This window comes from Hylobates moloch, unplaced genomic scaffold (genome assembly GCF_009828535.3).
Source record: "Hylobates moloch isolate HMO894 unplaced genomic scaffold, HMol_V3 SCAFFOLD_19, whole genome shotgun sequence".
Lineage (NCBI taxonomy): Eukaryota > Metazoa > Chordata > Mammalia > Primates > Hylobatidae > Hylobates > Hylobates moloch.
Genome location: NW_026652294.1, coordinates 75477129 through 75498368, shown reverse-complemented (window position 1 = coordinate 75498368; position 21240 = coordinate 75477129). Strand labels below are relative to the sequence as shown.

Below are 21240 nucleotides of genomic sequence, written 5' to 3'. Positions count from 1 at the left end.
ATTTGCATGGTTTGACTTCCTAAACTGCCTAAAAAGCAACGTTTACGGCATACTTGCACTATGCTATGGATGTCCTTTCACCAGACATCAGAATAGGTTACACTCTTATTTGCGCCCAGCTAGGGCAGCGCAAGCACATCTGCAGACAACACTGCTTTCATGTTCGATCACGCAGGGAACAGAGGGAATCAAGCCCACGAAGAGATTCCCTTGAACAAAATCAGCAATGGTGTAAGCAGACTGACATTTAGAGATATCAGAAGCAGTAGTCATAGCATCTCCTCACAGATGAGCTTAAAATCAAGTGCTTTGCTCTCCATTCTATCTATATATAATTTTTTGACAAAGTTTTGGAGCATAGATAAAATTATGCCCTGTGTGAAATTCCCAAACAATATTTTATGAGCGACCTAACTCCAAATAGCCTAACTGCCCCCAAAGAGTTCAGATTCTCTTAATCCACTCGAACTCATTTCTTCCTAAGGCTTCACTTACACTTGTACTTTCTAAGCTAAATAAATGAGATCTTCCGTTTCGTTTTGGGGAAAAAAGGAAAAAAAAAAAAAGAAACTTAATCCTTTCTTTATACCTTTTAAAGGCAATCTAGGTACCTTCAATGTGCAGAAATCAGTTGTGACATAGGTCTATCCAGGCCCATGTATTTGTCCTCCTTTTCTAGAGACTATGGTGTGATGCTAGAAAAGTTGATTTTTTTTTTCTGTAAACAGTACACTTACTTAGATGGCAGTGAATATTTGGGAATAAATATATCAAGCCCTCTTGAAGAAAAATTAAGAGTTGTATATAAAATGCAAGTGTTCGGCGTGGAAACACTTTCTCTTCCTACCCCCCCTTTAAAAAAACAGCATAATTAGACATTTGGATATAGAGTATACTTTACCGGTCTAAGTCTAAATAAATGATCTGAAAGGCTTTTGTCCCCCACTGTATATCTTACAATGCTCAAAGGGTTAATACAAGGCATTACATCAAAGGGGTTTTCTAATACTAGAACTAAGCACTGAATTAATGCTTCTATTCCAGTTTTTAAAAATCACCAAACTTGCAGAAATACTAGGATTCCATTAATTGATTTGTTCTAACCATATACATGGAGGTTGTTCTAATCTAGCAACAAGCCCAATTATCAATAGCACTGCATGCCAATCCTCCTCCCCCATGATCTGTTGTGATTCACACAGATCACAAAAGTTCTGATCTCAATTTTTGGATGGTTGTTATTTTCTCACCAAGAATGTGTGTGTCCGGGGGATATAATAAAGGTCAATTTATTGTATATAACCACTGCCTCAAATTGTACACAAAGGTGACTTGCCAAGTTTTTACTTTCTACTTGTGTCCACACAGGGAGGACCAACATCACAGTGACACATTTTTTTTCCTTTTACGCTAATGTTTCAAGCACAGCATTATTTTAGACATTTCAAATATATCATCTGAAGAATTTTTAAAAATTTGAAAATGCATTTAGCACTTTTAGACAGTGCATTCATATAAAAAGATTCATGATTACGGCACTAAAACCGTATTCATTCCTGAATGACTTTTACAGCATTCTACAAGAATGTATTCATTTTTACTTGTCTACTACAAATCAAAGGCAGTCAATGCTGCACACTACTAATTTTAGGTATGCAGTGTTAAAACCATTTTCTAAATTTTACTTTTGTTTTTAAAGTACACCATCTAAAGAGAGGTGCATAAACCGTGCTATACAGTACAAGAAAAATCACACAAAGGAGAGCAGATTTCTGAAAAGGCAGTAAGACTTATACAGTCAGTCCAAACAGTTTGGATGAAAATCCTGAATAAGTGACTAGCAACTTGATAGCCAAAGAAAAAATGGAAAATTGGGCCCTGTCTTCCAAGGAGATGGTTCATCCATTCCACCCTATTGTTCACTGGTTTCATGAATGCAAATCTTTTGAGTATGATTTTCAAACTATATGTCAAGATCAAACTATACCCATGATACTCAATCCTATCATATGAAAATATCTTTTCTGAAACTTAAAAACAGTCAACATACCTTCCTTACATTCTTCCTCACTGAAAGTGTAGCACTTGGTTTATGTAGGTATATTTCATGACTAGTTATTGGTTATAACTGCAAGAAATACAAAGAAGTCTTAAAATGTGTACTTGTGTCATTTGTGAATAAATATGTTAAGAGTGTTAGTGTCTAATATTATTTAGAAAACCCACAGTTTCAATGAATGAAAAAAGGGAAAAATGGAAATAAATGCAATAAATGTGATTGCTCAATTTGCTCAAATGTCAAAATTGTTTTTATTTTCTCATCTATTTTTCACAATTCAAATTGGAAATTGATGAAAATGTTTGTGTGCATGTGTGTGCATGTTTTACTGTGAACTACAAATAACTACAAGTAGCATAAACCATAGGTCTTCTTTTTATGTTTTGATCCCAACTACTTACACTAGTCACAAAGAATATTCCTAAATATTCATAAAGGAGATCATAATATTGTTATTGAGTCAAGTTCAAACGTAATAATGTTTATTAGTTCTTAATCTGTCCTAATTTAGAACAAACCATGAACAATTGGAAGAAATGTTGAATCCTGGAGCATCCCTGATCCCTAAGCCTCATCAATCTAAATTTGCCCATAATTATCAGATTCCTGTAATGATACAAATATATCCAACATTAAACAATGATAATAAATACATTTAAAGTCATTCAATAGACAAAATGAAACCAGTAAATACATTTGGTCCAATACAGATATAGTATCACTCAAAGGATGGCGGGTAGAGACAGGAAACTGAAAAAATTCAGAAAGGAGAGCCAAAATGAAGAGTGTTTTTTCAATTTTTGATTTTAATTTTACCTGTAAACACTTCCTATGCACAGTGAAGTAGATGGATGAACTCTTGCAGCTCACCATGTTTTGTTTGCCTTTTTTGTGTGTGTTTTGGTACAAATCCATTGTCTTTTTGGGAGGAAAAAGGGGGACAGTAATTTAAATGATATTTAGATGAAGGTGATGCTACTATGCTAGTGAAGACTTTCAAATATATGAGTGAGCTGTATAATAAAAAATTTGGATCAGTTTTTAAAATTACATCTAAAATATTTAAATTTTACTTAAGAAATGTTGTTGATGTTACTTGAGTAGTCTGAGGCAATCAAGCAACAACAGCTTAAATACAGTGTGTATTACCTGATGAGCCATTTGGTATTTCTCACTTTACAGACTGGCTCACCTCTTCTTTCCAACCCCCCACCCCCCTTACCCCAATACCAATGGGAAGATAAACATCTTGGGTTTAATATAGGCCTCATTTGATAATCTGTCAATCATTTTGTGCTTTCCTTGTTTTTGGCTTTCTTATCTATTTATTTTTGCTGATTAGTTTTTTACAACTATTTAAATGAACAGATGTGCCTTTCTTGTGTTTTAAGCATTAAATAATTTGAGTGCTTAAAAGAACCTTGGCTTTTCATGCAAATTAAAATGGGGCTGGGTGTAACTCTCTAGGATCTCACCTTCTGACTTTATAGCAGACTCCTGCCCCATGGGCACTCATGTGTGCGTGTGGACACACCAGCACCCAGACACACAGACAAACATTTAGACTGAAAAGATGCACTTCGATAAGTACCTGCTTACTTTGTTAACTTTCTAAAATTGTAACTAAATAAGAATGGTCTAAAACATATATGATTTTATGTAACAAGCTGGTATTAAAACTAGCCTGCTATTCCACACCCTTAAGCAATCTGATTTGTAATCAAGTAATATTCAGCTCTAAGAATAAAAAATAGATCCACGGTCACTCAAAGACGGAAACTGATTTTTGTCTTTTTGTTTTGCTTTGTTTTCCCTAAATTTCCTTTGAAGAACATGTCACCTGTCCTTACTTCGGGAATCTGAAAATGACAGGCACACTTTGTCAAATGGATTGAAGAGTTAGTCACATGAACAAAATAAACCTTACTAAACCTTAGCTTCAGTTCTGTTTTAAGGCACCATGTAATAGCCGAGGTACGATGATCCCTGATGTACATTCTTCAATGGCAATGGTCCATCCAGCCACCTATCCAAATCCTACAGAATTGGGGATAAGTAACAGTGAGGTGTGCCAGTTACACTGCCTTCAGGTTCTGTTTACAATTTAAATCCACATACTTTAGAAACCAGGAAATAGTTTTGAAGGAAATAACGTTATGTAGGTTGCTACATTCCTTGCATTCTATAAATTCTCGTTTGTAATAGCAGCATATTGAACTACTATTAGGAAAAAGACCTGGAATAAAAGAAAGTCATCCAAATGGAATGGTTTCCTGTATGTCCAGCTCAGCATAAGTAGCATGTACACTTAAAAAAAAAGTCAAGTCATTTTTTTCTGCTTCAGTATCAAACTATAACAGCCCCCACTTAACAGCAGAATGCATCTGTGCAGTGGTCCCAAATACAGAATCAGTAGTCTTTAAACAGAGGAATTGGTATGCAAATAATAGTTAAAATTCAATGTTTAACGGAAGCTTGCATTGTTAACATGGTTTAATAATTATGTACACAAATTATGTACATATTAGCATAATCTCTTGCAAGTCTGTCATTTACTCTGAACTGATAAATGTACAGCTCAATTTTTCCTCAGAGAAAAATAGATGACCTTCCAAACCCTCTAGCACTATGATAAAAATGCTCTGTATTCTCTCTCCGTACTCAAAATGTTATCAAAATAGTGTCTTATGGTTCTGTCCAATGAAAAGCACCTTTCAAAAGCAAATTTGATGCATCTGCTGCCAAATGGGCATGCCTCCAGTGTAAATCAAAAAAACGTTTCTTTTGATATTTCACAGAAGTGCATCTAATTAAAAAACTTACACATGAAATCATACACCAAGACTAACAATCAACAATAAAATATTTTAAGCTACAAAAAATGTAAATTACTTTTTAATTATAAGAAAACAAAACATTGACATTAAGTGTTGTAAAAATCCTTCTTGACACCTGAAACTAAGGGAAAAAATTCATTATTAAGAGGCAAATAATTTGTTTACGTTAAGAAAAAAAAAAAAGATCTGGCAAAATACATACACCCATTCCATTTCACAACTCCAAAAAGTTAATGTTCAGCACAGATAGAATTTGACAACAGTCGACCTTCAGGCTTATTAAATTTTCAGCTTAAGCCCAATATCAACAGGGTTAATGTAAGCTGGAAAAATACGCTTTAATATTCTTTAGACTGCAGTGTAGGTATTTCCTGTAGCGCTGCACTGTCTGATAGTCTGAGTACTTGTGACAATGTGCTCGCTGTGAATTGGATTCAGGAGGCTTGGTTGCACGCCAGTCTCGAGAACAGGCTGCATGCAGCCCACTGGAAACGCCTGGCTCAGCTCTGTTTTCTCTCTTTTGGCTTGAGGTTCTGAAGAGTCATCCAGTTCTTCATCCATTTCACTTTCTACTTCACTGCCTTCATCTGCACAAATAATACCAAGACTATTATCAAAGACAAATTAGAAAATAGCAATCAACACGTGCTTTAGAAACACTTTAATACAGGACATTAAGAAAGCAACATCTTAGCTCTTCTCAGGAAACAAAGCTTAGAGGCTTTCTTTTCATCAGATTTTATTTCATATCAATGCTGTACTGATGCATCTATAATTCTTTCAAACATAGTGAGATTAATTTACTTTTGGCAATCTGTGATTGATACTTCGTTAACTTTTTTAAAAAAGGCCTTTGGAATTTCCCTAAGTGTCTATATTAAATAATGGTATAATTTGTGTCATAATAGTCACTGGTATGTTATGCTGGCTTTTGGGGAATGTACTGAGCTGAAAACGCAAACACAAAAAAAGGTTTGTTTCCTCCAAAAATCTACACTAAATATAAATTTTATCCATGCTAGCATTGATGTGAGTAAGACCTATGTTGATTTTTAATATTACTATTCCATGTATAAACAGAGGCTGCTGTAAGACTTTCTGGCACTCATCAGTGTTATAGATGGTCACAGTATTAAATGAACCCTTAATTTTTCTTATAAAAATTATTAAGGCTGAGGCAGTAGTATCAGATTAAAAATGTGCAATGGATTTCCATTCTTGGAAACTGATACTGTTAATAGCTGGTATTCATTTCTGGAAATTAAATGTATTATATAGTCACTGTTGCCCCCAAATTGTAATACATTTTATATTAATTAAAGCATTATTATAATAGAACGCCATTTAATTTTTTCCAGTATGCACTGTTAAAATTCAAGAGTACATTAGAGAGAGAAAATGCACATATACAGCTTTACTATTGTGCAAGAGTCTCCTCAGAATACCTCTTCATGAGGGATAATTACAGTGGCTTGGATAAACAGAGTCAGGTCTCCATTCTCTACTGTTTCATGGCATGTCACATGCAATGAATGTGCAACAAGTATCTCTTTAGTCAGATTAAGTTGGATTCTTTGTAAGCAGTAAGATTTTAGCTTTACCATTTGGCAGACACCCACAGCAAAAATCTCTGCTAATGCAGCTGTATCTATAAACAAGGCCCCTTGACTTTTCTTATTTCATTATGATTGGGGCAAAGTTTGTTCTAGAAAAAAGCAGTGACAGGTAAAACGGCTTCCATACATGGTTGTACAGGGTACAGCCACCAGGAGCAAGGTCTGAGAAATGGCAATTTATGATTAAACAGGTGGAGATTAACATGAATTACCTAGAAATGTGTGTCATGCATTAGTGACCAATAAAACAAAGAAGTGCCCTTAGATGAGGCAAAAGACATCTTGGCCCACCTGCTTTATCAACTTATATTTTTGCCTCTGGAAAATCAACTTAATGATAATATTTGAGTGTGTCAAAACAAGTATATTCAAAGGGTTGAAGGGCTACAGGGGGAGGGATACCTTTTGCAGACATTTACTTCATCAAGACGGTATACTTGAAACACGTTTGCATGATATGTTTTGGTTTTTCATGTTTTCATACATAAAACAAAAATGTCTATAAGGATGTTAACACAAACTCTTCATGGTGGCAGTCTCTTATGGTTGTGATAATAAAGCTTCACTTTCTATAGTTTCTAATTCTCTGTATTATTTGAAATTTTTCTACGGAGCAAATATCCCTTTTATTATCAAGAACAAGAATTCTCATTTTGTGGAAGAAGCCCTCAAAACCTCCTAGGATTTCACATTCAATCTTTAGGCACTGAGTATGCCCATCTGGCTCTATCTCAAGAGCCATCAAGAGGTCTGGGGGTAAATGGGACCAGCGTGGCCACATCCAGCAGGTGAGGACAAGTCACATTGCTTCTCTGCTCCCTGTCCACAGACTTCCCTGTGCCTAAGAAATTAGTGTCAAAATAATAAAAAAGGGAGCACTGAAAAGACAAAGACTCATTTTCAGGCAGGGAAGGCAGTGGAGACAAAGTGAGGAAAGTCCCTCTGTCTGTTTTGTTGTGGATGGAAAGGGTAGTGAGATAACGGACTGGACAAACTTAAGTGTGCCAGGTAGGCTTTGCTTAGGTCTATCTCTGGGTGACAGGTTTCCTTTGGAGAACCTACAAAGCAACTTATAAAAGCAAGCCCGTTCTCCAGGTCCTAAGGACAAAGGAATGTAATTCTGTAGACATTTTATGCTTCTATAAAAACTCGACACTTTCTAGGAACCTACTTCAGGTTATGGAAATTTGGTGCATAAAAACTAAAATTAGGTGCTACAGGAGTTTACAGAAGACTGTGGTTCAGCACTGTGTGAAGAAGCCTGGCTGGAATTCAGTCTCTGACTGAGCAGTAAAACTCTACTGTCCTTCTGGACACCCTGGGATGAAATCCCGAAATTTGGGTTATGAGGCTTTGGTGTGAGTATATCATCAGTGTTGCTTTATGTGGGACATGCGTATCAATTACCACCTTTCTTGCTCTAAAATTACTAACTAATATCATCATTGACTTATTTTTCTAAGGGTTATTTGGTTAATCCTATAGAGTATATATTTGTAGCAACATTTTTTTTGGCTATAATTTTCTAATTTCCCTGCATTGCTAGTGTACTGAATACCTTAATATTGCACACTTTGGCAAACAGCACTGAACCTCCTTACAGACTTCTCCACGTACTTCCTTTCACCTCATTTTCCCCAGTGGCTCTGGCCTGGAAGGGCTAAGTGCATAGTTCTCCCCAGTTTTTGTGCATTTTGTACTTGATGCCGATAGTCAATAACCATAACAATTTTTTAAAACCTCAAGAGACCTCCCACCCTCTGCCACCTTTTAAAAGAAAGAGCTGTTTCTTGTAGTGTTTAATAGAAAATTTACTTGCTTTTAAAAATTGCACTGGTATTTTTATCAGTATTGTTTTGCTTCTGCTCTGCTTATAAAGGTGGGTAAGATTTGTGTGCTCTACCCCCATTCTATCTCCCGCTAAGTCCACCTTACTTTTTTTATTGTGTGGTTTTGTTGATCCTGAGGTTCTTCAGAAATATATATCATGCTATCACATTATACTGTATATTAGAGTGGCAATGCTGGTATTAAGATTTCAGAAGTATATATGTTACCTTCTTCATCTATACCACTACTAATTTTGCATTTACAGTAAACCTCACTGCTATCTCTGAGTTCTTTTGCTACACACAAGTATGAATTCGTGAGGTAGGTGAGCCGAGGAATCTTTTTTCTTGCCTGGTGGGCATTGAATAAAAATGTTTCATCCAATTTTATCACTTATCTCCAGGACTCTAGCCATGGTCAGAAATAATTTCTTGTTGCTTGTAATGAACTTCAGGCAAAAAGTATAAAGAACTTTATAACTACATTTAAATTCAATTATCTGCATTTAATATACTTCATATGTAGAAGGCATAGGGATGGGGAAAAATGGAGAAATAATGAAAAGACAGGAGTTTCCTATTTATCTAGGATTTGGATGTCACTTCCACAAAATCAGAGTGTTGTAAACATATACTGTATTTTCCTCTAAGAGAATTTATTGGTAAATAAAAGTTCTTAAAATGTACATTATTTTCGATTCTTACCTTTATCCAGATTTCCAGGAGACACGGCATTTAAATCACCAAACTGCAAAACAATAGTCATTTGTTCAATAGTTAATATAGGGTAGAAAAAAATAATATTCTATCAGTCTGTGGTAAAAATGCCAATCTATGACTCTTTAAAACTGTAAACTAGTGGCCATTTTGATCTCTAATTACATGGATCACATAATTTTCCAATCAAACTCGTCAAATTTGAACAGTTTAAATTATGTCACAATTTAGCTGTCTTAGCCTCTTTGCAGAAGGATAACAATTTTCTCTGCTTTCCTTGCTCCATTTTACCTTTTATTATTTCAACTCAGCAATGAAGAAATAGGGGCCTGGATGACTTGGATGAAGACCGATGGGGCAAAATGAATTTGGAAAAGCCCTAATCAAGTAGGACACATCAGCTCCACCTCACATGCTTGGCTGATGAGTCCACCTGGAAGTCTCTACATAAGAGAAACAATATCCAGCAGTTTGGCTGAACTCTATTTTTAAAGCTTTTATTAGTAAAAATGAAAATATAATAGAAACTCCAAAACTGAGGGTATTTGTTTTTACAAAATCTTTAATTTGAGACTTCTGTCAGATAATAGAGTCTCTCTTTAAAAAAAAAGGCATCTGATCATTACTAATCCCAACAAAAAGAGCTTGAAACAATATAGAACAATTAATAGCCTTCAGCTTAGACATTATTTTCTAACTTTTAGTTCAATAGTTTGATAATTTTACAATGAGAAAACACATTTTGAGAATCTCCGGGTGAACAAAGATGGATACACTGAAATAAAAATTGAATAGGGTAACAAAGCTAATCAAGAAAAGGTGAAGAGAAACTGCAAACATCTACTTTTAAAACAGTAAACATTACTTTTTTAAGGTAATAAGTCATTATTAGAAATTCAGATTTCTCAACAGGCTTAGAAAGGATGAGGCAGAAACTCTACTTACATTCGGAAGTTTGCTTATAAAGAGTTCCATGATAGGAGTATTTTTTTCATCTACAAGGTTTGTCTATAAAGTAATAAAACTGATCTTATTTTGCAAACATACACATATTTTTTTCCTTACCTAGACAAGTACTGTTCTTCATGTAGCTACCTTGGGAGCTTATACATTTATTCCAAGGTCCAGGGTTCTGGAATCCCTCTTTGACAATTTCAAGAGTTAGTTTATGCATCATTAGGAAAGCCCATCTTGTTATTTTACATCCAACTATGGCTCCAAACAACACTCCAGATTTTATTTACTGCACTTGGTCCTGGGATGATTTGACTACTCAACAAAATTAAATTCACCTCTGCCACAATTCAGGTTACTTAAAATAATGTCATTTTACCTTTATTTCTTAGCATTTCAGAGGCATTCCACAACATTTTTAAGCCATAGCGGCATTACTGGAACAAATGTGTAGCCTTCCTAGGTGACTACTTTGAAGGAGACAGGGGCCTCCTAGAAATGTAATTATTAGTATGTTTATTTGCAAGTCTGACCCACTGTTTTAGAGTTATTTTTTAGAGTTATTAAAAGTAATGGAAAAAACCGCTATTACTTTTGTACCAATCTAACACATCCCACGGGACAACAAATATAAATCATAAATACTGAAGTTTTGAAGTTGTTCTTGATCACATAGGTCAGGTCTTTGTATAAGTCTAAATAAAAATCCAGTGTAAATTATGTGGGTTTTCTTGAATTAAAGAATATAATCTAAACAACAAAAACCCAAAGGGATTCTTCATCAATTTTTGGTATTATTTAAATATTTTAGAACTAAAAACAGAGAATGTTCAAAACTGAGGGATCATTTAAAAGTTATTACTAACTGACATAACACAAGGAGATATAGATTTAAGGAAATACTTAACACTTAAGTTCTTGAAAGGAGTTGGCAGTGATGATTCTAAACATACCTTTATAGTGATAAAAAGTGAGTATTCTATTTGCTGTTGAAAAGTCTCTGAAAGTTGCTTGTAGTTAAGTTATTATTGCTATTGCTGATCAATAATATCACACAAAGTGTCTAAAACCAAACTCTGGACATACTTGAAAATTCTCTTCAAAAGAAACATTGCACTTAGTTGTTACTTAACTGAAAACATGACAACTTCCTTAATACAAAGATTTTCCTTAGATGTTTCTACTTAATATGAATAATACATTTGATAATTCAGAGGCTGAAAACAGAAACCAAAACAGCTGAAATCTCAGTGATTGTTATTTTCATTAGCAAAAATCCAGTTACATACTAAATTCCGAGGCTTGTCATTATGCACTATGGGGGACAATGTACAAAGAATCTCAGAGACACTGTCAAAGCCTCTAGGTGTCTCTGGGATCAACGACAAAGTTTCACATGTACAGCAAATAGAGGGAGTAGATTAAAAATTTTAAAAATCCTGTGAAGAAGTGATAAGATTTTACTATCCTATAGAGCTAAAGGAAAAGGCTTTTATATGCATTTTACGTGTGAGGGGACAATAGATGTAAAGTTACAGAGGAAAAAACACTTTAAGCCTATAGATACGCTGCATGATATCCACAAAATCAGTTCACTTACTCATTTCGTCAATATATATTTATTGAGGATTTATACGTGCCAGGCACTCTGCCAGCCAATTCGAGTCAGATCAGTTTAGAAATATTCCTGTCTTCAGGAGGTAAGTAGCAGACATGCCCTATATTCTGAAGGATAGGTAGGTTAGCAGAAAAAATGAGCAGCTTAGGAAACCTCAGGGAAGGTTTTAGAAGTATAGGGTTCAAGTGTTAGAAATGGAAACCAATTGCATGGGTTTATGGCATGCAGCAGGTCAAGCAGCAGGAAGGAAGGGTATGAACAGTGGCAGGGAAGATTGAGAGCAGGCAGAAGGAAAACAGTACCATAGATAGGTGCCAGATGACAAGATTAGGACAGCACAAATCAAAAACAGAAGAGAGGTCAGGCATGGTGGCTCACACCTGTAATCCCAGCACTTTGGGAGGCTGAGGCGGGTGGATCACCTGAGGTCGGAAGTTCGAGATCAGTCTGACCAACATGGTGAAACCCCATCTCCACTAAAAATACAAAAATTAGCTGGGCATGGTGGCGGAGGCAGAAGAATCACTTGAACCTGGGAGGCGAAGGCTGCAGTGAGCTGAGATCATGCCACTGTACTCCAGCCTGGGCAACAGGAGTGAAACTGTCTCAAAAACAAGCAAGCAAGTAAGCAAACAAACAAACAAAAAACAGAAGAAGAAGCAGCAGTAAACAATTTAGATGAAAAAAAGGAAGCTCACAAGGAAGTATAACGATTATTATGAAGTTACAGCATCACAAATTGGGAAAACTTACTGTTCTGTAATTTCTCCTCTTGCACAAAGGATTAGAGGAGGCTACTCTTCATTGACGTGACATCTTACCACTTATAAGGTGTGTCTGCAGTTCAATACACGGTAGGCTTTCTCTCAAACAGAATGCGAGTGTCACACTGTCAGTATTGCTTCCCTGAAGGGGCTTTCCTGGCAGCCCTATCTTGAGTATCACCATCCCTGTCACTCTCAGTCACCGCATCATGCTCACTTCCTATAAAGCACCCACCACAACCTGCAGAACTTACTTTGTTTCCTCACCTAATATATGTCTTCTCAACCAAAATGTCACTGCCATGGGTAAGAAAGTTCATTTGTTCTCTTCATAAATGTATCCCACCTGGTATAGTGCCTGATACACATTAAAGGCTGAATAAATACTTACCAGATGAATGAATTTACTTCCTCATTTCAGCCTTACCAAAACAACTTAGGAATTTGGCAAGTTAAGTGTTTACATTTCGTCTTACAGCTATTGAAAACAATGAGTTGATTTGTCTAATGTCATGTAGTAAATATGGTGTTGTTACATTTCAGACCAGATATTCTCCTTGGTTTAGAATCTGAGAGAGAGAGAGAGAGAGAGAAATGGGCTGGGATGTGGGGTGAGAGAGGGAGGGGAGGGAGGGGAAGCGAACAGAGAGAGACAGAGAGAGACACCCACACATGGAGGAAGAAATATAAATTAAGGGATTTTAAAAGTGCTCTGGAGTCAGAAAGTATATGGCCTTCAATGCATGAATTCACATTCCATCAGTCAGAGAGAGAAATAGGAAACATTCCGAAGAGAAACTAGAACAGACAGTAGAGAAACATGTCTATTGTTTGAGAGAAGAAACACTTCCTATCCTATAGACTATTTCCTCCAGGTCCTGACTAGGGTCAAAATAATGAACACCTCCCTGGACAACAGCAGGCTGGGAAATGCATGCTCAAGGCGGCCAGTGAGAGTCTGTTAGCACATATATTCGTGTAACACTAGCAATGTCCATGAAGTATAAGTGGGCAACAGTTTAGCACAGTCAGGGCAACGACGGGCAGCATCCCTGAGAGACCCTGGGTTGTGGCCAGGCAGCTGGATTGTTAATGAACAGGATTTTGAGGCCTAGTATCTGTCCCTGAGCATGGTTACCATGCAAGGCACCTGGCTCAGCGTGGGAGAATGCAGCCCATAGGGGCACTGAAGAGACCGCTGCACATTCAATTCAGCAACAGCTGAATTTTCACAGTGAGGCAGGCAAGCCTTGTTCTGTAATGTTTGGGCACTGAAACAATGCAGACGAAGTCAGGGTGCCTAGACAGCAAACAGGTGGGGATCCATGGTGGGGGCCAAGAAACAGACTGGAACGGAAGTAGGAGAGAAGGCAAGAGCTCAGGGGATTGGGATGAAGACCTCACCCTTAGGGACACCTTCCCTGCTGGAACAGCTTACCCCAACCTGAGGAGAAAGAATTAGTGACTAATCATAATCACATTTATGTTATATGTATCATTAATTCTTTGTAAGCACAGCCATCACTTGCTAATCATTTAAGCAAATCTGTAACAAGTTCCCCAATAGTGTTAATTTGGATCTTTCCAAAGAACCAAGTTAAAGTACTTCGCATAGTGCCTGGCACACAGTAAGCACTTAACAAATGATCACCATTATCAATATTGTTATTATTTATAAGTATCATCATTATCTCCCAAGAACTGTAGACCAGCCATGCAGAATCAGTCCGACTCTACTATCCCAGTACTCTGAAAAGATACCAAAAGCTACATAGAAAAATTGCATCTTACAGAAAATCTCCCTGTTAGTATATCCAGACCACAGATTTACGGGTAGGCACATTTTCATCCTTCCTCTCTCTCTGTCTCTTTCGCTATTTATATGTCCAAGTCTAATATCACTATGTTAACTATCACCCACAAAACAAAATAAAACAAAACGGATAGCAGCAAAATACAAAACTGTATGGTCTAGAAGAGGGGCTGGCACACTTTTTCAGTAAGGGACCAGATGGTAAATATTTTTGGCTTTATAGTCCATTAGGACTCTGTCACAGTTATTCAACTCTACCACCGTAGTGCAAAAATAGCCATAGATAACAGGTATATGAATGTGTGTGACATAGCTCTAATAAAACTTTACAAAAACAAGGCTGGGCAGTGGCTTACGCTTGTAATCCTAGCACTTTGGGAAGCACAGGTGTGTGGATTGCTTAAGCCCAGGAGTTTGAGACCAGCCTGGGCAACATGGCAAAACCCCATCTCTATAAAAAATACAAAAAAGTTAGCTGGGCGTGGTGGCACGTGCCTGTAGTCCCAGCTAGTCAGGAGGCTAAGGTAGGAGGATCACCCTCCAAGGTGGTCGAGGCTGCAGGGAACTGTGATTGTGCCACTGTACTCCCGCCTGGGTGACAGAGCAAGACTCAGTCTCAAAACAAACAAACAAACAAACAAAAAAACCCCAAAGCACCACACCCCAAAATCAAACCACTTCATTTACAAAAACAGATGATGAGCGGGATATGGCCTGTGGACCACTGTTTGCTGACACCTGACTAGAGGAACAGCTTGTAAGACCCTGGAAGACCTGCTCCAGCTCATTAACAGTGAAGGGAACAGAAGATTTTTATCTTTGAGAAAGGTATACAAGGACTTGGGTCACAGGAAGGATATAGAACCAGAGCCTTCAAGAGAGGACAGCTCATGCATATGAGCATCAACTGATGAAGGTCACAAGCGAAAAAACAAGAGTCAGCTTTTAAAGACAGAAATGAGTTAGAAAAATAATCTTCTTCCACTTTCGCTGGGTACTTGCATATATAGGCAAAGAGGGACAGACCAAAGTTGGTGTTTAATTGTATGCATTTGTGGATGAAGACGGAAGAAGTCTAGAACGACAGAAAAGATTTCATGAAAGTTTGCAAGACAAGAGATTGCAGAAAAGTTTACATGTGTTATTAATTCAGGTGGGGCAAGCTTCCCTAAAGGAACATTTGCTCCAATTTGGATGGCAGGTGAAGATGTAAAGAGAGAGTGTATTATAGAAGTTCTCCATAGGTAAAAGCAAATAGGGAGTGTTCCAGATGATGACGGCTTTCAGGGTGGGTCATCAATGGAGAAAGGACAGTAAGATGTGTGGCAAGGAGATGTGGAAGCAAAAAAAAAAAAAAATATACTGGAGGAAGAACCTATAATCCATAAATCATCAATGAGCAATATTCATTCAGAGGAATATAGCTTTCATACTGTAACGTACCTAACGCTGCTGCAACAAATCACCACACTTAGTGGCTAAAAACAAGACAAACTTATTATTTTGTCCTTCTGGAGGTCAGAACTTCTAAATGGGTTTGCAGTCACTAAAATCAAGGTGTTGGCAGAGTTGTGGTTCTTTCTGAAGTGTCTAGAAAAGAATTTTTTTAACTCTTTTTCAGCTTCTAGAGGTTGTCACCATTCCTTCGTTTCTGGCCTCCTCCCATTTTCAAAGCCAGTGATGTCAGGTTGAGTATCACACATTGCATCACTCTGACACAGATTCTTCCACCTCTCTCTTCATGTTAGTATGTAGTACTCTACATACTAACAACGTAGTTACTGTTGTAACTACACTGGGCACACCTGGATAATCCAGGATAATCTCCCCATTTAAATTCAACCAATTAGCAACCTTAGTTCCATTTATAACTTAATATATTCACAGGTTCCAGGGATTAAGATGTAGACATCTTAATGCTCATTCTACTGCTTATCACATATACATAAGTTATTTTTTTAAATTATCACATTTGCTTGAGTGAAACCGTAAGACTTTTTTTTTCTAGTATTGGAGGAAACACATCCAACCAGATTAAGCTATTTGGAACATAGTAATTTTTTCCTCAATTTTGTTTATGTTCCTCACTAAGGGTAGGGTACAGTGGTATACAGGAATCAATTCATCTTTTATGATATATTTGCCACTAGTACATTTGTACTTTATTTTTCATTTACAGACTTTTAATTTTACATACGAGTTCCTACCAGTCTCAAAGTGTTTACAGCATGCATTTCAAGGTCTAGGCTGTTGAAACCATACATGCATCTAAAAAGTCTATGGGGTTCACAGAGCTGAACGTTGTTAAGGAAGTTGACAAGGAAGTCATTCAGAGAAAGAAGTGGAAACCAATATTGAGGAAACCAAAATATACTGAAGGGTAGTAGGGCCAGAGCAGTCCTAAGCTCTATATCCAAGCGAATATGTTAAAGTACACACTAGGTAGAGGATATATCCTCTGGACAGTTTCATGAGCACCAACCCATGCTACCAGCTGCACCACAAGCAGCCCCAAAGACCTTGGAAGGCCCTCTGTGTCAGCACTTCTCAATGGTTCCATGAGGATCCATGCTGTGCAGAGGCGGGCAGTCAGAGGCCAAGGTGCTGGCATGCGATCAGACGGAGGAAGTGACCACAGGCAGTGGACACAGCAGAACACACAAGGCAAACACCACAGTGCCAGAAGCATTCCTGCTGACCTGGGAACGTGATCATCAGCAACAGATAGTCCACATATGTGAAAATGTTAACCAGAAAAGACTACTCACTTGAGGGTCATCAGGTACCTTGGAGACCAGTTCTGCCAGCGATAGTAACTTTATATAGACACATGTAAGGGAGAAAATATGTATGTGTATATGTATACATTTTGCCAGCTTCTGTGAATGAATCATTTGCTCTGGGAAAGAAGATTTTTAAACTGTCACAGGCCCAAAGAACAAATGATTATAAACTTTTCTGAAATAGTTTCTATCTTGTGGCTGGAATAAGATATCTCTTTGGGAAGTTACCTTTTAACTTGCTTAAATTCTATACATTTTCCTTTCTCTCCACTTCACAAGTACTTATAAAACCTTTCATTCATTTCTACTATTTAAGATTTAATTCAAGTCTAGCTATGACTGTCTAGTTAGAACTAATTATGTTTATTCTTCTCTAATGTTCCCATTTTCTTTTATAATTGACTTGTTTCCCCACTCTATTTTGTTATTTGTGTTTTTCAAAGCATTGAATTAGTTTGCCTTTGATTACCACTTTGGCTACATACCAAAGAATGTTGTTGGATTCTTTGTAATTCCATGAATCATTTGACTCAACATTCAAAAATTGTTTGCAGGGTATTCTCCCAGTAGCAGTACAGTATTATCAATGCCTTCATGTGTCTTTTTGTTACCTGTTTTATCAATTTCAACTTTAAGTTTATCTTTGTATGGTCCAAGAAATGATGATCTAATTATATACATTATTACTTGGATTGTCAATGCAGAATTGATTTTTAAAAATCTAATCCAGAGTAGAAGGCGATCAAATACTTATCAGATATTTACATATTTATGGAAAGGGGAAGGAGAAGGAACTAACAAAGATCAGGAACCTACTATGTGCCTGTCTGCCTGCCTATCTACTCTACTTACCTACCTAAATTAATCTTCACAAAAGCCCTATGAAAAAATGTCCTTATGCTTATTTTATTGAGGAGAAAACTAAGACTCAAGCAAGGATATTATATATAACTTTCCCAGGTTGCAAAGATACTAAATGGGAAATAGAGAATTTAAATACAGGCATGGAGCACAGCATGGGAGGAACAACATAAGAAGTGGAGCCAGCCTGACCCGGGTTTGAATCCCAACTCTACCACTATCAATTATGTGATCCCATGCCTGAGCCCATGAGGTCAAGGCTGCAGTGAGCTGTGATTGTGCCACTGCATTCCAGCTTGGGTGACAAAGCAAGACCCTGCCTCAAAAAAAAAAAAAAAAAAAAAATTGTGTGATCCCAGATAAATCAAACTCTTTGAGCCTTAGACTTCCCAATATATGAACAGACAGTTCATAACATGAGGACTGAATTTGCCCATGTTTGCAAAGGGAGCTAGAACAGTGCTTCTACCGTGTCACATTATCTTTAAAACTCAATTTTCAAATACTATTGATACAACCGTAAAATTCCATTTAATAATAAGGTCAGAAGATGGTGATTTTAAAATGAAATAAATGCCTCTAGCTAAGTGGGATTCCAGGCAGCACAGTCTAAGAATGGAAGGGTACTGTGGACTTTGACGTCAAGTTGACACTGTAAACTCAATCCAGGACTGGAGCCAGAAGTCAGTTTATGCACTGATCAAGCCATTTATGATTCAAGCCAGCAAATAACGATGAGAAGGGCTGGCCTGAGAATGGATGAAGTGCTTGCGTGTGCAAGTGTTTGGTGGAATGCGGGTGATTACACAACTGGAAATAGCTGATGAACTCAGATGACTTATCAGCATGTAAACCTTGGCCTAACCGAGTGTTTCTCTCTGTTCTTCAAAGAAGTCAATGAAGAAATAAGGCCCTTTAAAGCCCTTTCTAGAGAATCAGGAAGATTGTTCACAAGCAGATTTGGAACTTCCTGACTCAATGCTTATCTTTTCAGCATTCCATACTTAGCGTGAACTTTGCAACATTTCGAATTTTACAAATAATATATAGCTCTGCAAATTCCTATGATTTCAATTCTATTAACCTTAGCTAATAAAAGCGATCAGTCCGAGGCAGGCGGATCACCTGAGGTCAAACTCCCGAGTGTGACACCAGCCTGACCAACATGGAGAAATCTCATCTCTACTAAAAATACAAATACAAAATTAGCCGCGCATGGTTGCACATGCCTATAATCCCAGCTACTTGGGAGGCAGGAGAATCGCTTGAACCCGGGAGGTGAAGGTTGTGTCATGGTGAGCCGAGATCACCATTGCACTCCAGCCTCGGCAACAAGAGCAAAAGTCCATCTCAAATTAAAAAAAAACTGAGATAATAAAAGTGATTCAAAAAAGGTAGGTAATGGCAGCTATTCTGGATGTTTTTGAAGGTGAAAAGAAACATCTTGAAATTTCAATGTAAGGAGTCCAGAGCATTATTATTTTCTTTAAATGTTTCCCAAACCAGAACCAAACAAATCAAAGCATTTTGCATTTAGCATTGATACATGGTTTTACAACCGAGGAAAAGATTGCTGACTTTAATTTCTAGTTTTGTAATATTTGCAAGGATTATTAACATTCCATTTGGTAAAACCTTGTGTTCCTTGGTTACTTTTCTTTGTATGTGTATATGTACTTTTCTATGTATCTTTAAATAGTTTTTATTGAAACCTGCTAAGAAGGCCAAGATCTCCGGCAGTTTGCTCCGCACATGGGCAAATCCTGCCTGTAGTTGCTGTTGGTCTTGCTGTTGTGGGCTAGACAGCTATCCTGGCAATGTGTGCTACTGGTCACTCTGTAAACAGGGCAACATGATTCTAACTGTTCAGGCTTTTTTGCCTGCCTTGGGGACATAGCAACAGGTGTACCTAATTGTGTTTAAATGTCTAAGACACACTTATGAGTGAGTGCACAGGCGGTGAAGTGTTCAGATTACAATATCGGCCTTAGTTGCCTTGGAAGAGAAAAGTAGTCTCAAAAACAGGAGCATTTAACACCACCATTAAGGCCAAAGCAAGAGGGGCCTTTGGCACATTGTAGAGAACTCTGCTTTGTCTTTTCCATTGCCCGTCCCTTTCCTACAGCGTAAGGAGTCCACAGAGCCAACTGGATGTGACTTCTTGGAGCCTGTGCTTCCCTCTCTCCTCCCATACCACCTCTTCTTATCTGAGACCCTAGAATTCCCTGCCCTGTGACTCTGAGTTCCCTTCCAGGCCCTGGCAGGTCTCTTCTCCAACTCTACCATTCAGAGGCATGAAGAGACAGCCAAAAAGGGGCAGCTGTTGCAAAAGGTGGACAAAACTTGAAGACCAGGCTGAGGTGTCCACAAATCTGAGCACAAAGCTGTTCATAATAAATGATGGGGAGTGATGAAGCAGTCTAGGGCCAGAAGCTGGGGACACGGGCTGGCTATGTCTATGTCAATATTTTCAGGTATGGAACTCAGGGGAGACAGAATTTCACATCCAAACTCAGCCTTCCAAGTTATCAAGACATATTTGTCAAGGTAGGTGGATAGAACAGACTTTATTTATAGTCTGATTCGTAACTTTTAAAATATTTAGACATATGGTATCCTGGGCCCTGCAAATTGCAGGGTTGGGCCAGGCAGCACATCCTTTATGCAAGTAAAGCTATTGGGGAAATAGAATGAACATTGCTCCTAATTTAACACTGGCTTCCCTTGAAAAGACCTACATTATTTAATAGGAAAGCATAGCATTAATTTATTCTATCAGAGGGCTATATCTTAATTTTGATTATACCACTTCTCTTTTCTGGAAATCATTAACTGGACAGACAATCAGAGTGGCAGTATAGAAACATGTTTCCTTTGTACTAAGAAAACCTTCACAACAGGCATCAATCAGGTTTGAAGTGCTTGTATTATCATCACATAAGGCCCATATTCTTGCAGAGAATCTCTAATTTTTATGACATTTTATGGTAGTATATTTTACATAAGGATGGTATAAAGAAAGAAAACAATTCCTGTGAGTTTAGGAATTTGCCTATCCCAAACAAGAGCTATTTATTTATCAGGGGGTCAGCAACCACTATCTTCACCTGTGGTTGAGAGCAAAATCACCATAAAGACAATTTTAAAGCCAGAGCCACTTGGGCTAGGCACAGGATGACAGAGTGTGGCAAAGTGGCCAGTAGGTGGCACCGTCATGCTTACTCTATGCCAGGGAATCTTTTTCTCTGGTTGGGTCTGCCCAAATGGCTGCAGTGCTACCTGACAAACTCTTTACTAAACGAATAACTTAGCGGTGGACTTTGCTGAAGAGGACTGTGTGCTGAGATTTCTCTCCTGATGTCTACAGTGACCATTTTAGTCCTTGAAAT

The 21240-nt window shown here is 37.6% G+C and overlaps 1 protein-coding gene across 17 annotated transcripts in view; it reads right to left on the bottom strand.

Annotated features, from left to right (window-relative positions):
- Positions 1-2691: 2691 nt before the first annotated feature.
- RFX3 (regulatory factor X3) overlaps positions 2692-21240 on the bottom strand; it is a 315107-nt gene continuing 296558 nt past the window's right edge. For 16 of the 17 annotated variants that reach the window (XM_058431608.1, XM_058431617.1, XM_058431606.1 and 13 more), the window contains 2 exons: positions 9047-9089; positions 2692-5483 (listed from right to left, as the gene is read on the bottom strand). In XM_058431608.1, the coding sequence (XP_058287591.1) occupies positions 5245-5483; positions 9047-9089 (282 nt within the window). In that variant the 3' untranslated portion in view covers positions 2692-5244. The remainder of the gene's footprint in view (positions 5484-9046; positions 9090-21240) is intronic. The other variant, XR_009211123.1, reaches the window with a different exon arrangement.